We start from the raw sequence: 14,701 nt of genomic DNA, 5'->3' as shown, positions 1-14,701 counted from the left end.
GTACCTAACGTTACCTAATTGACCTAGTAAGATCATTAAATCTACAACTGCAGAATGTAGACTCTTTTTAGGGGCACACAGAACATTAACCAAAATAGACCTTTTACTAAGCCATATCGTCTCAACACATTTCAAAATGATGAGATCACATGGAGTATATTTTCTGACCACAGTGGAATCAAATCAGAACTCAATAAGAAAAAGGTAACTTTAAAAACTGACAAAAGTAAGCAATATACTTTTATATAACTATGGGTCAAAGAAGAAATTAGAAAATATTTTAAACTTAAGGATAATGAAAATATGACAAATCAAAACTTGGGAAGGTACCTAAAGCAGTAATTAAGGAGAAATTTACAGCTTTAAATGCATATATTAGAAAAATAAATACTGAAATCACTGATCTAAGCTATCAAGTCAAAAGGTTAGAAAAATAACAGCAACTTAAACTCATGAAATTAGAGGAAGAGATTAATCAAGAAAAGAGCAGTTAATGAAATACAAAACAAATACACACTAAAGAAAAATCAACAAAATCAAAAGTTGATTCTTTGCAAAGAATATGACACTGATATACCTCTAACAAGGCTAAAGAAAAGGAGAGAAAGCAAAAGTTGTCAATATCAGGAATGAAAAAGAGCACAGCGATCCAAATCTTATGGACTTTAAACAATAACAAGATAATAGTGTGGATGATTTTATAGCAATGCATTTCACAGTTTAAATTAAACGAACAGAGTCCTTGAAAAACACAGCTTATCAAAACTAACACAGGAAGAGATAGAAAGCTTGAATAGTACTAGAGCCATTAAAGAAACTGGGTCTGTAATAAACATACTAGAGTGCTGGCTGAGGATAAAAGGATGTAGGATGAGTAGTGTAAGAAAGTCATAAATATCAACTATGGCTCACGAGCAACCTGCAGAAGAATGTAGCAGCCATGCAGTTTGCTCGATTCCTTACCATATACACACCAATTTATTTGTCTCTTCTTTTCCAATTTGATATAAGAATTATAGCTATGATATATTCCATATATACAATGTATATAGTCTATATAACTTATTCTTCAGATGTCTGTAGTTTCCTCAGCCTCTTGAGTCTATAAGTTTAATGACCTCTGGCAAAGTTTGGAAGCTTTCAGCTATTTCTTTAAAAAATTTTTGCTGCCCCACATTCTTTCTCTTCTCCTTCTGGGACTCTGATGACACGAATGTTATATCTTTTGTGACTGTCCCACAGGTCCCTGAGGCTCTGTTCATTTTTTTTCCCCCTATTTTCTCCGTGCTGTTTAGATTGGATAATTCCTATTGATTTATCCTCAAGTTCACCAGTTCTTTCCTGTTATCTCCATTCACCTATTGAGCCCACCCAGTGAGTTTTAAATTTTGGTTACTGCAGTTTTCAGTACTAAAATTTCCATCTGGCTCTTCTTTATAGCTTCTGTTTCTTTGCTGAGACTTTCTATTTTTCCATTTGTTTCAACAGTGCTCATAATTACTTATTAGAGGATTTTTTATGATAGCAGTTTTAATATCCTGGTTGATAATTCCGACATCTGTGTCATTTTGGTGTTGGCAACTGTTGATTATCTTTTCTCATTAAAGTTGTAATTTTCCTGGTTCTTGGTATGATGAGTAATTTTGGATTGTTTCCTGAACATGCTGACTGTTACTGTGAGATGGTGCTGCCTTTCACACTTTCTGTTTCAGCAGGGAGCTTAGGTTCAGAGTGCATGTCCGGATCCACTTTGTGGGCTCTGGATTGAATATCAATTGAATTTTCAAAGACTATATCGTGCTATTCTGGTCTGCCTAATTTGTGTGCTCCCCAGAGGCTAATTTGAAACCTGGGCAGTATTCTACACTACAGTTTCTTTCTCAAAGCCTTTGCTCTGTTGATTCTAGTCAGTTTCAGGCATGGACTGATCTGAAGGGAGAGGGGTGACAGTGTGCCCAGGAGGAATCCCTCCTTTCCATAACCTTCCCTCCACTCTCGAGTTGGGAACGGATGAGGTGCTCTTTGCTGTCTGTTGCTTGGTGCAGGCTGGGGATGGTGGACAGGACACCGCCCCCCAGCCCCCAGTCTCTGCAGCTGTGTCTTCGCTAACATTCACTTCATGGAGGACATGGAAGGTCAACTGGGTTCCACCCCACAGTCTCCAGAGTGGAGAGGGGACAGGGGAGGAGTGCCGTCTCTGCTCCTGCCTCCTGGTAGTGCAGGGTGGGAATGGTCAGCAGGGCTCTGAATGACAATCCCCCTAGTCACAGCATCTAGTTGGCAGGGGTACATATGGCTTCTTTCATGGTGTCTGCCTGGTGTAGAGTAGGTACAGTCAAAAGCGTTCCATCAGCAGGGCTGCCCTCTTCCCAGTCCTTACAAGAGAAAGTGGGTTTTTCTTTTTCTTTTTCTGCGTTTGTATGCTCGTTATCTGTGCCTATGAGTGTCATGGCCTTCTGCAGCACTGAGGCTGGGGTATACAGGAGGGAGGGAAGGAGGGAGGAAGGAAGGAAAAAAAAAATCCAAGGGAACTCACTGCTGGAGTATCCCTTAGGTCCTGAGGACCCTAGCCAGTCTGTCTTCTTTTTCTAGGAATAGGGTGGAATGTGCTTGCTCAATCTTGTCCAGAATTGGAAGCCTATAATTTATTCATTAAGTTACAGAATACTAAGTAGAATTGTGACAAAATTAAAGAAAGAATAAATAATTAACCAGAGACTGATATTATGACTATTGGGACTCTGTGTCTCACCTTCTAGGGGAGGGAATGCAAGGCCTGTATATGTATAAAGGACAGCTGCTGCATCCTTCTTAGTGAAAAGAATACACTTGTTACTGTTGCTGCATGGAAGTTCAAATATGTGTAGAAGGGTCTGTATGGGTGCTCTGGAGTAGCCAAAGGGGTAGACTGCACTGGTTATAAAGCTACTCCCTTGTAGCCCCAAGCCCTGCTTCTAAATTCTGCCTTGTGATGCTAGGGCTGAGACTCTGCAAACATCTCACCTTTGCTAGGTGGTCTACCAACAGGGTGCACTAGAGAGAGACTGGGAAACTAGAGAAAAGGAGAAGGGAATTACTTCCTATTTTGCCTGCTTTTCCCGACAGTGTGGCATTTCACCCCAGCAGCAGAATGTGGTTCTAGCCTCTTCCGGCAGAGCCAGCCTTACCCTGACCCCTCAGAGGTACTAGCAATAGCCAGCCGGTGGCCCCTCCTCAGAGGTTTAAGGCCCAGCCCCGGGGGTGAGGGGGTGGGGTGGGGGGTCTCTTCCAAGCTTCTAGGTTCTGACGAACCCAGCCTCTTCCCTCTCTTCCTTTGTTCCTCCCACCCTAGGGGTAGTGGACGCTCCCTGGAGTTATTCTCTCTTTATACTTTCAGTAGCCCCTGTTTGCCCTCTCAGCTCTCTAATACCTCTATTAGAAAATTTCATATACTAAATCCATTCTATTGAAACAATTAGTATAGATTCTGTTCTCCTGACTGATACGGATTCTTATTTGTTAATACTGGAATAGGAAACAAAATGTTCAGGTGTTTTTACCTTCACCAAAGAGAGGTTTCAAACAAATGGGTTTGAATGGCACAGAGGCAGAAATAGGACAGTTACATGATGAAATCTTCCCAGGTGGCATGGTATGGGGAAAATAGCAACAAAATGAGTTGTATGCCCTTATTAAGTGCCACTTACTAACTGGGTGATATTGGATAAGTCATTTATGGGCTTCATATAGTTTATGGATGGGCCTTACCTATAATTAAAAGTGAGCAAGCTAGATGATCTCTAAGTTTATCGCCAACCTGAAACTATCACTTTATTTTTAAGAAATCACCAGTAAAACCATCTGGGCCTGGATTTTTCCTTGTAGGAAAATTTTGATAACAACAATTTCTTTAATAGAGGGTACATATTCTGTTTAATTTTACGTAAGTTGTAATTTTCAAAGAATTTTTACATTTCATATAAATTTTCATAATATTCTTTTAATGCCTGTAGGATCTATAGTGACAATACTTCCTTAATTCCTTTTCATTCCTGATAGTGATAATTTGTGGGGGTTATTTTGTTCTTTTTTTTGTTTTTTTTTTCATTTTAACATCTTTATTGGAGTATAATTGCTTTACAGTGGTGTGTTAGTTTCTGCTTTATAACAAAGTGAATCAGCTATACATATACATACATCCCCATATCTCCTCCCTCTTGCATCTCCCTGCCACCCTCTCTATCCCACCCCTCTAGGTGGTCACAAAGCACCCAGCTGATCTCCCTGGGCTATGTGGCTGCTTCCCACTAGCTATCTATTTTACATTTGGTAGTATATGTAATTCCATACACATACGTTTTTATTTCTTTTGGAAGCTGGGTCATATGAAAAGTATAACTTTTTTTAACTTTATGAGAACCTGCCAAACATTTTCCCAACCTGGTTGTACCATTAAGCATTTTTACCAATATGTATGAGACTTCTAAGTAGCTCCACAGTCTAACCAACATGTGGCACTACCAGTATTTTAAATTTTATTTCATCATTCTAGTGGGTATATAGTGGTAACTCATCGTGCTTTTACTTTAGAATTGCCCTAATGACTATGAGGTGGAGAGTTTTTTCATACGTTAGTTTACATCTCTATATCTTCTTTTATGAAGTAACTGTTCAAATCTTCTGCCCACTTTTAACTGACTTGTTTTCTTATTACAGAGGTATGAGAGTTCTTTATATATTTTGAAAATATTTTTCCCAGTCTATGACTTGCCTTTTTATTTTCTTAGGAGTGTCTTTTTAAAAAGTGTTAATTTTGATGAAGTCCAATTTGGTTTCTTTTATATACTGTGCTATTTGTCTCTTACTTAAAGGAAAAAAACAAACATTGCTTAGCTCAGGTACACTAGAACTTTTTCCACTGTTTTCTTTAAGAAGCTTTATAATTTTAGTTCCTGCATTTAGGGCTAGGATCCATTCTGAACTGACATATGGATATCAAATTACTCCAGCACCATTTAGTGAAAAGCCTGTCCCACTGCTATTGAACTGACTTGGGTCTTTTGCTGAAAACTGATTGATGACACGTGTGGTCTATTTCTGGACTCTATTCTATTTCACTGATCTACACGCCTGAGTCTATACCAGTACCACAGAGTCCTGATTACTGTAGCTTTATAGAAGTCTTAAAATAAGGTAGTCCCGCAATTTTGTCCTTCTTTCTTAAAATTGCTTTGGCTTTTCCAGGCCCATTGTGTTTCCATTTCAATTTTAGAACTAGCTTGTCAATTTTAACTTTTTAAAAAGCCTTCTGGGATTTTGACTGGGCTTGCTTTGAATCTATAAATCAGTTTGGGGAGAACTTACACCTTAATAATAGTGAGTCTTTGGATTCAGACGTATGATACATCTTTCCATTTATGAAGTTGTTCAATTTCTCTCAGCAATGTTTTGTGGTTTGCAATGAACCCATACGGCCCCCCTTTTAATACATTTTTCAAGCTGACCCTCCCTACCCCTTCTCCAGGCAGCCACCGATCTCCTGATCACTAAAGATTAGCTTGCGTTTTCTATAAATGAAATCATAAAATATGTTCTCTTTTTTATCTCGCTTCACTCACTCGGCATAATTATTTTTAAATACAACCATGTTGTCGTACGCATCAGTAGCTCATCAATTTATTACTGAGTAGTATTCTATTGTATGGATATACCACAATTAGTTTATTCATTCAACTTTTGATAAGACTTCTTTTTTTCCCCTCCAGATTTTGGCTTTTACAAATAAAAGCTGCAAGTACAAATACTAATACTTGTATTAGCGTACAAGTATTCGTGTATACTTATGCTCTTATTTCTCTAGGGTGAATCTCTGTGAGGAGAATGGCGGGGTCACATGGTAGATACATGTTTAACATTGTAAACTCCAAACTGCTTTCTAAAATGGCTGTATCCGGATTATGGATCACAGTGAAGTGGAAAGGCATGCAGGCCAGAATAATCTCTCTCCTATCTTTCATATGCATGCTGGTAATGAAGATTTATTCATTCATCAAATATTACTGAGTATCTGATGAACGGACTGAATTGGGTTAGGCAAAGAGGATACAGCAATGAACAAGACGGCCGTGGTTCTGTCCCTATGGGGCTTACATTCTAGAAGAAAAGCAGACACTGAACAACACACTTCACAATTATTTGCTCACAAAGAGGTAGCGTGCTCTAGTCTGGAGACTTTCTGAAAGCTTCTTTTGATCTGAGTGCTGAAGGATGAAGAGCAGTCAACAAGATAGATACAATCCTAACACACTGTGATAACTGTGACGAAGAAGTAGTTCTGGGCTCCAACATAACTCTCCTAGGACATAAATTTTTGTTAACTGATTTGTTTATTCACTTAATCCGTCAAGCTTGCATGAGAATCATCCTAGCCTTTGGCATAAAAAACAGGATTTAGGAGCACCGTCTTCTGTCTTCCGATTCAACACAAAACTGGGTACCCTCTCCAGAAGAGAACTGTCCCTTCTGAATGATGGAAACAACCATCAACCTTCCTCATGAATCAGCGGAATCATGAGAATGACAGCAGCAGTCGTGGTAGCAGCTGCTAATGTGGTATCTCATAAAGAGCAGAAGAGCACACTGCCCACCACCCAGAACCGGTACTTCCTGAGCGCTGTCCATGTGGTGGTGCTACACAATCTTATCTAATGTACGTGACAACCCAATGAGGCAGATGCTGTTAGTGCCATTTTATATAAGAATAAACTACAACCCAGAGAGATTACATAAGTTGTCCATGGTGACAGAGTAGAAACTTGGGCCCAGTACTGTCCTAACTTTGTTCATTATATTAATTACTATACAAGAAATAACTTTACAAAGTTACCCTAAAGCACTAGTGGGGGGGATGCCTGAAAAACAGTTTTCCTTAGCAGCAAGGTAAGTTAGTGATGGACAAGGGATATGCTGATGGCTCTGAGGACTACTTTTGAGGACCAGTAGTCTCTGACATGGTAAAAATCCTCAGGGAAGACAGTATAGTGTCACACAAACTTGAATTTAAACCCCAACTCTTCCACTTATTTAGCTGTGTGACTGCAGCAAGGTATCTAACCTTGCTTGGTCTCAGTAAAGAAGGTGAAAAACAATAACTGCCTTGCAGGTTTGGGAAAAGATCATTAATGTGTGTAAACACCCAGTAAATTGATAGGAACATAGTAAGTTGGATATAGATAGTAGTTAGGAAAGTTGTTCCTTTCATAGCACCTGGAGAAGGTCCCAATTACTGGAGATGAGGGGTTTCCCTGCCCCCTACTCTTCTGATACACATTACTTCTTTAGAGGTAATGTGGAGTAAACACAGGGCATCAGAGGGAAGAGGTGAAGATTCAAGCTCAGTCCCTCAGGGTTTTGCACTTCCTCTCATCAACACATTTTTTGCTGCTTGAAACGAACTCAAGGTTGAAAGAGATCCCAGGTTTCAATATTCATGAGACCCCAAGATTTCAACTCAAGGTTGAAAGGAATTCATCTAGTCTAACTTCCTTTTATTAGACTTCATTTAGACCAACTGAAATATCAAAGAGGTAGCACTCTGTCCATCTTGGCTATACCATTTGGAATGTTCCCTTTTTCAACCTTCCTTTTACCACAAAAATAAACACATGGGTTTAGTTTGAAGCCATTACATGCAATGGAGAGAAAACACTGGCAGAAAAACTGGTTTTGCCATGAGTTGCCTACTTATTACTTAGAAGAATAAGTAGGTAATTTGCTTTTTGAAAAAATGGGAACGATAGTGTATGAAACATCATCCAACACCTTAGACGTGACGATACGAAAGGAAGACACCAATATGAATAGAAATAAATCCAGAAAGATGAGTGCATGTTTTCCTAGCTAGTCTCATGCCTTTCACTGGCCAGTAACGACATCGACCAAGGTATCACACATCAGTCTATTTCACAATTTCTTTTATACGCAATGGATATATAAATATATTTTATAAATATAGTAAAAACCTGGGAAAACTTGAGCTTTTAATTTTTGGTGGTGGCAGTGGTAGGGGGATTCCTATTTCTTCCCCTTAAAATCCACTTCTAATTTAAGGCTTAGAAAGTAAATTTCTATAATAAATATATGTATCACATATTGCTTCATTAGATAAAACTTCATGATTTCTTAGAACCTCAAATTTAACAAATCCTAAAAATGGTTACCCCTCTCCCAAAGACAGGATGACTACGGGGGATACACTTCCCCCCCACTCTTCCCTGTGCCAGCTGTAGCTAATTGATTTGTACACTCTGTTTTGCTTGGGCCTGATACCACCACTACACCCCCGCAGCCGCAGGCCTCAGCCTGTCGCCATCATGCATCTCGTGTACATCCTCCCTGACAGGACTCATCAATTCCTACTGCTTTTCACCAGGCCTCAGCTCTGGCACTTTCCCCTGGGGAGACCTTTACTGGTCTCCATACTTAACCCCTGAACCCAGTCTAATCCATCAGCCACATCGAATGAATGGTGATAGAGAATGTTTCTCCCCAAAGACAGGCAGCCAGCCTCTCCACTTAAAACTCAGAAAGAAAGCCATCAACAGGGTCTGCTTTCTGTTTGTCAGTGTCGCCAGCTTCTTCGCTTATTGATGTTTTTATTGTTGCTGTGCCCAGCTGCTTGAGTCGGGGAAGTGGTATTCAAGGAGACATCAATTAAAGTGCTTGTTAAACGTCATAGATGCTCTTTTGAAAATGTCCCCTGGGACTCTCCCTGGGAGTTCCCAAAACTGGTGGATGGCACAGTTGTCATTTTGGAATAGGGTTTCCCCAAAGTTCTAAAGAACAGCTTCATAACCTACACTCCTACGCACAGCTTTTGGACGCTACTAGAATTTAGAAATTACGACTTTACAGAATGAAATATAACACTCTTTAGTAGGAAAGACAAGCAATAATGGGCAATAACTATCAAAAATGTAAATGCACCGTTTGGAACCTCCTTACCTCATAACCGAACTGCAGCTCATCAGAGGTCAGCATAATGATATCGTCGTCAATGGCCAGAACGGCCTCCGTCTCGATTTCATCGTAAGGGAAGAAACGGTTACTCAACTTGTTTTCAGCAGTTCTTACAACTTTTAAAGGAACCCGGATTTTGGGCCACAGAGAATCTGGAAAAAGAAAAACCAAGGTATTTATTACTCTCCTAACTTCTGTGAGGAGATAAACTGGTGAAAGCATCGCATCACAAGTGAGATGGAAGAATCAACTCACATCCATGACTCTCATGAAATCCACACACCCAGCTGTGCAAGGAGAAACACTTATAGGTGCGTTTTTATAATATCCTACATTGTAAATACTTCCATCCTCTCTACATCCTTACAACACTACTGATTCTCAATGTTGTCTTAACCAGAATCCACAAAGTGGCTTCAACTCACAATTGAGAGAGGAGCAAAACGACTTGATGAAGGTCACGGTGATGAGAGGACGAATGGGCTCCGGACCGCCTCACGCGCAGGCCCGTGGTTTGAACACCAGGACTCTACCACCTCTGCACAATCCTTCCAGGTAGGTACACCCTAGCTCAAAACCCGCCTGCAGCTGTGCTGGGAAATACACGTGCTGAGGACAGAAGCGCCTGCCCCCATCACGCCATCACCCACAGCTCCCAAGGCTGCCAAATCCACCCTCACAGAACTGTGGCCCTGAAGGAGGTCAGCTTTCCTAACTTAGCACCTTACCACCTCAACAGTCCTGCTCTCCTGACTCACTGGGCTTGGCTTCTCATTATGATCAATTTACAGAGTAAATATCGAATATCTAGGTCCAATTACATGGGATTTTCTGGCATACTGAAGAAACACAAACTCATGACTTGCCTTACATTTTTCCCATTCTACTTTGAAATGACCGAAGCCATTTAACCTCAGGTTCCTTATTTTAAAGTGCTGTGTTTAGCATAGCATGAAATTAATACTTGTTTCAATACAGGACCCACGTCCACAGACCTCAGTGTTCTCTACAGAGGGCAGTTTGTTCTTCACGCAACATTTGTCAAACGAGAATAGAAAAGGTATCATACTGCTTCCAAAAACCCAACACGTAATTGTGGGAAGGTCTAGTTTTTGTGATTCTTGAAGCCCCAAAATGCCTGTGGCCACTCCAGAGTCACCATACTGAAGGAGAAGTGTGACAGAGGGAAAATCAGGAGGGAAAAAAAACCTGTCTTAACTGACTGCAGATAAAATCTCCTACGCATAATTTACAATACATCCATGTAACACGTTGGGGTGCTCCAAGGGTCTTAGAGGAGGCACCCCCAAGGGCAGCTTCCCAGCAGGTTCTACAGATACCTTCAACAGCAACTCAGTGAACTGAAGCCCTCGACAGTACCCCGGCTGGCCTGATAACACCCCCTGGACAACTTCCTGCTGAATTCCGTGGGTATCCAAGGCAGCTGCTGGTTTCTTGTTTGCCAGTCTTGGCCTGTGGCACCTGAGAACCTTCACCATGCAGTGGGCTGCAGCCACCCTGTCTCCAGCCAGGTCTGAATCTCAGACCTAGCTGGGGAAGAGGCTCTCCCAAGTTTATTTTCTGTAATCCTTAGAGAGCTCTTTTTTACCGTTTAGTCACCAATCTCCTATTCCTAGTTAGTAATTCTTTATATTAAACTTTTCCTGTTCAAGTTACTGTGTGGTTTCTGTCTTCCACCTGGACCTTGACTAACACACTAGGGATATCAGAAGGATTATCAGATGAAAGGGGAATTGTTTTCTATGGCCTCTGAAGTTAGAACCATGACCAATGGCTGGGTGGAAGTTACAGGGAAATTGATTTAAACTCTAAATAGGTAAGAATTTTCTGATGCAATGAAATGCCTTCGGCCACACAATGTGCACTTCTATTTGAAATGCACTAACTTTAGAGACCAAACAAGATGCCTCTGAGGTCCTAGGACTGTATGGACAGTAACACTGCACAGAAAGAACAGTCTCTGGAAAGAGCTTCAAATCTCAGGTGTATCCATTACCAGCTATGTGATCCTGAACAAGTCAATCGCTTTCTACCTGTTTCTTTGACTGTGAAGATGGAAGAGGAACACCACCTTCACATGTGAGAAGGTGTGAGGATGAACGGTAACACATTTAGCAGCATGGTGCCCGGCACCTAGCAGACATCCACTAAGTGTCAGCTGTGCTTTCCCTTGAAAGTCTGAGTCTATTTACAGACCAAAGGATATTTCTGAGCCTTAGGTAGCGGTGGCAAAGTGGTACATGTCAGATCTGGTATATTACTCTGACAAGCCAGGGGCGTGTCCTCAGCATGTATCTTCAATGTCTACTTTGAGAGGAACAGAATCCCTGCCATTAATCCTCTGGAACTGAGAAAACCTAACACACTAGCGGAACAAAAGAGCATGGAACTTTTGCCATGTTAATTTCACAAGGCAACAAACAGCCCCTCTTTCTGCAGTACGTATAGAAAACAGGCTAGCTGCTTGGGTCAAGTGTAGACGTGCCTCCACCCTGGATGAGATCGGGACTTGCACTCGGGCAGTGTGCACAGCATGTTCGACAGCTTTCCACATTCTTCGCCTGCATAGATCCTCATATTACTTGAGACAATGTCCATAAAGAACTAACCTGCCTCTAGAAAGTCTTTGATGGGGAAGTTTTAGAAGGTGATGAAGGCCAAAGAGGATGATACAGGGTGCAGATGGGAATGCAGAATGAATCATGGCTTTTTTGGAAATGCGATTACCTCTTTCTGTTCTGGGTTGGGCCTGGAGAGCCAAAGGCAGCTTTGGCAAAAGGAGTCTCCATCTCAATGGTCCAGCTGTCTATGAACCATCGTTACTATAAGACAGGACTTCAAGTAGAATTCCCAGTTTCTTGTTTTCACTTTTTTTTTTTTTTTTTTGTGGTACGCGGGCCTCTCACTGTTGTGGCCTCTCCCGTTGCGGAGCACAGGCTCCGGACGCGCAGGCTCAGCGGCCACGGCTCATGGGCCCAGCTGCTCCGCGGCATGTGGGACCCTCCCGGACCAGGACACAAACCCGTGTCCCCTGCATCAGCAGGCGGATTCTCAACCACTGCGCCACCAAGGAAGCCCTTGTTTTCACATTTTCAAATAAAATAGGCCTCTAAGAAAGGGAACTACCTTTCTCTCGGGCTTTAGCATCCCTTCCGTGGAATACAGAGATAAGAGGGCAGCAATCAAAGAATAAGCATTATAATTACTCCCTGCCCTAAAGCAGATAATGTTGATATGGGATTTTGATTCTGTTTAAAAAAATAGGGGGACTTCCCTGGTGGCGCAGTGGCTAAGAATCCGCCTGCCAATGCAGGGGACATGGGGTCGAGCCCTGGTCCAGGAAGATCCCACATGCCGCAGAGCAACTAAGCCCGTGCACCACAACTACTGAGCCTGCGCTCTTGAGTCCGCGAACCACAACTACTGAGCCCCCGTGCCCCATGAAGCCCGTGCGCCTAGAGTCCATGCTCCGCAACAAGAGAAGCTACCGAAATGAGAAGCCCGTGCACCGCAACAAAGAGTAGCTCCCGCTCACCACAACTAGAGAAAGCCTGCACATCGCAACGAAGACCCCATGCAGACAATAAATTAATTAATTAATTAATTTAAAAATAGGACAGGAGCATGAGGTAGCACAGAAAAATATAGGTGAGAAAGAATAGAGGTTTTTTTTTTCTTTCTTTCTTTCTTTCCATTAAGTATTTTCAAAAGAATAGATTTACTCCTCTGCCTCTCCTTGAGCCCCTGATAAGGACCTGTTTCATCTGCATAATCCCGAATTAGAGAACTGGCAAAGCACGAGGATTTTCTGAGCGCTGACTGGCAATCTGAACAGATACAGTGTGGCCTAGTGCACAGCACATAAGCTTTGGATCCAGAGAGACCTGTGTTCACGTCTGGCTCTGCCATTTTGCAGCTCTGTGACTGAGGCAAATTACTCAACTAATCTGAGCTTCACTTTTGTAAAATGGGAAGAATAACAGCTTCCTTGCAGGTCTGTCATAAGGAGTACAGATAATACGTGTAAAGCACTTAGCACCGTTCCTATTCCTTGGATGTAAAAGGTACTCAGTGCATGGTTGTGATAACGCTACATCATTCTCATCTTCACAGATGGATTCTTGTAAAGTCTAGGAGCTTCACCTCCCCTCTGACAACTTGAAGAGGTGTAGACAGAAGAATATGGGGTGACTCCTTAGGGTGCAGAAGCAAACAGTGTCACAGCTAGAAACCTTCAGCCTCTTGCTACACTGCTTATCCCAGATGGGCTCTTTTTCTTTACTTCTTGAAATTCTAAATGGAACCACATGACTTATAGCTTGTGTCTCATCCTGTGAATCTGTAGCTGGCAAACAGAAATGTCACCTTCCATTCACACAAAGTAGTCTGAAAAATAAGATTTCTCAAACACATGGCCAAATTTATGAAAAGCAAACAGCTGAGCCAGCTGACCTGATAACTTTACAGTTCTGAGCTTTAGTCCAGCTTGAAGGAGAAAAAGAACTCCTCGTGTTAAGGATTTTTTTTAAAATGTGTACCGATTAACAGTTTTCTCCAAGTTGGATGCCAAGAGCCACGTGAGCAAGAATTCTCCAACTTTGCAAAGGTACTACACAATGTTCAGGTTGCCTGACGATGACCCAAAGCCCATCCTGGCGATCACTGTCACAAACACAACCACAGATCCACGAACTAAATGATCAGATTATCTCCATACAAATCTTGAGCCCCCTCGAGGAGTGCTAGAGCTGCCTGGTGTACAGCTGGTTCCCATGCCCCTCACTCCCCAGGTCCCAGAATTCAGCTCGAAGGAAGAGAGCTGCTGCTTCTACTTCTCGCTTGCCTCTTCCGAGGTGACCATCCTGAAATGCTCAGCCAATCCCATCCTGCCTATTAAGAACTATGAGAGTCCCAATCTGAAGCTGGGGTCAGGATGGGGGGGTTCCTTGAGATCAACTCAAATTTAAAACTGAAATCAGTTAAAACAGAAGGCTGAGTTAAACCTATCTGAAATGTACAATGTAACAGCTTCCTTCAGACTGGAGCCAGGGGCCAAGGCTAACAACCTTTATATCCATCAAGCCTGGAAACTAGAGAGCCGGGGAGAAGGAAGGCAGTGGCTTGCCTTTTCTTCTGACAGAGCTCAAAACCAATGTGACGAAAGCTCGCTGGAAATTTCTATTGCCTAGTCTAAGTATTTACTTAAACTTCAAATCCAGCAATTTAGACTTAAATGTAACCAAAAAGAAAAAAGTATTTGGTTGGGTTGCAGAGTGAAAAAAAAAAGGGTGGGGGGGGGAGGGGGCAATTTCTGCCTACACTAACCGTCCCAGCAGCAGGCATGTTAGCCACAATATTTATTCTAGTAAATGTAGAGAGAGCGGAAAACATCACTTTTGCCTCTAATATTTCAAAGCCTTGGACTTGCTTTTTAAAAAATATATACGTTACTAATGCCGTACATGAAAAATCAGATGCCTCTGCTGGCACGAGGGCCAGAGCTGACAGCCGCATTCACCAACTGAACCAACACCCCAGAGAAGATTAAACATGGTTCATGTTCTCCCTTGACAACCACGTCACCAGAGCTGGAGCCCTGACCTAAAAACCACTGTTAGAAAAAAGCTGGTCCAGTCCCTAACCGTGTCAAAATTAGGGCCTCATCAGTTGAGGGCTGTCTTTC

General features: G+C 41.9%; 1 protein-coding gene across 6 annotated transcripts in view; it reads right to left on the bottom strand.

The window, feature by feature from the left end:
- The window catches only part of EXT2 (exostosin glycosyltransferase 2), a 134,872-nt gene that overhangs the window by 29,359 nt on the left and 90,812 nt on the right, over positions 1-14,701 (bottom strand). For all 6 annotated transcript variants that reach the window (XM_032640913.1, XM_032640915.1, XM_032640912.1 and 3 more), the window contains one exon: positions 8,983-9,149. In XM_032640913.1, coding sequence (XP_032496804.1) covers positions 8,983-9,149 — 167 coding nt within the window. The remainder of the gene's footprint in view (positions 1-8,982; positions 9,150-14,701) is intronic.

Source organism: Phocoena sinus, chromosome 8 (assembly GCF_008692025.1).
Source record: "Phocoena sinus isolate mPhoSin1 chromosome 8, mPhoSin1.pri, whole genome shotgun sequence".
In the NCBI taxonomy this organism is placed as follows: Eukaryota; Metazoa; Chordata; class Mammalia; order Artiodactyla; family Phocoenidae; genus Phocoena; species Phocoena sinus.
The sequence above is the reverse complement of the archived record's forward strand: the minus strand, read 5'-3'. Positions and strand labels throughout refer to the sequence as shown.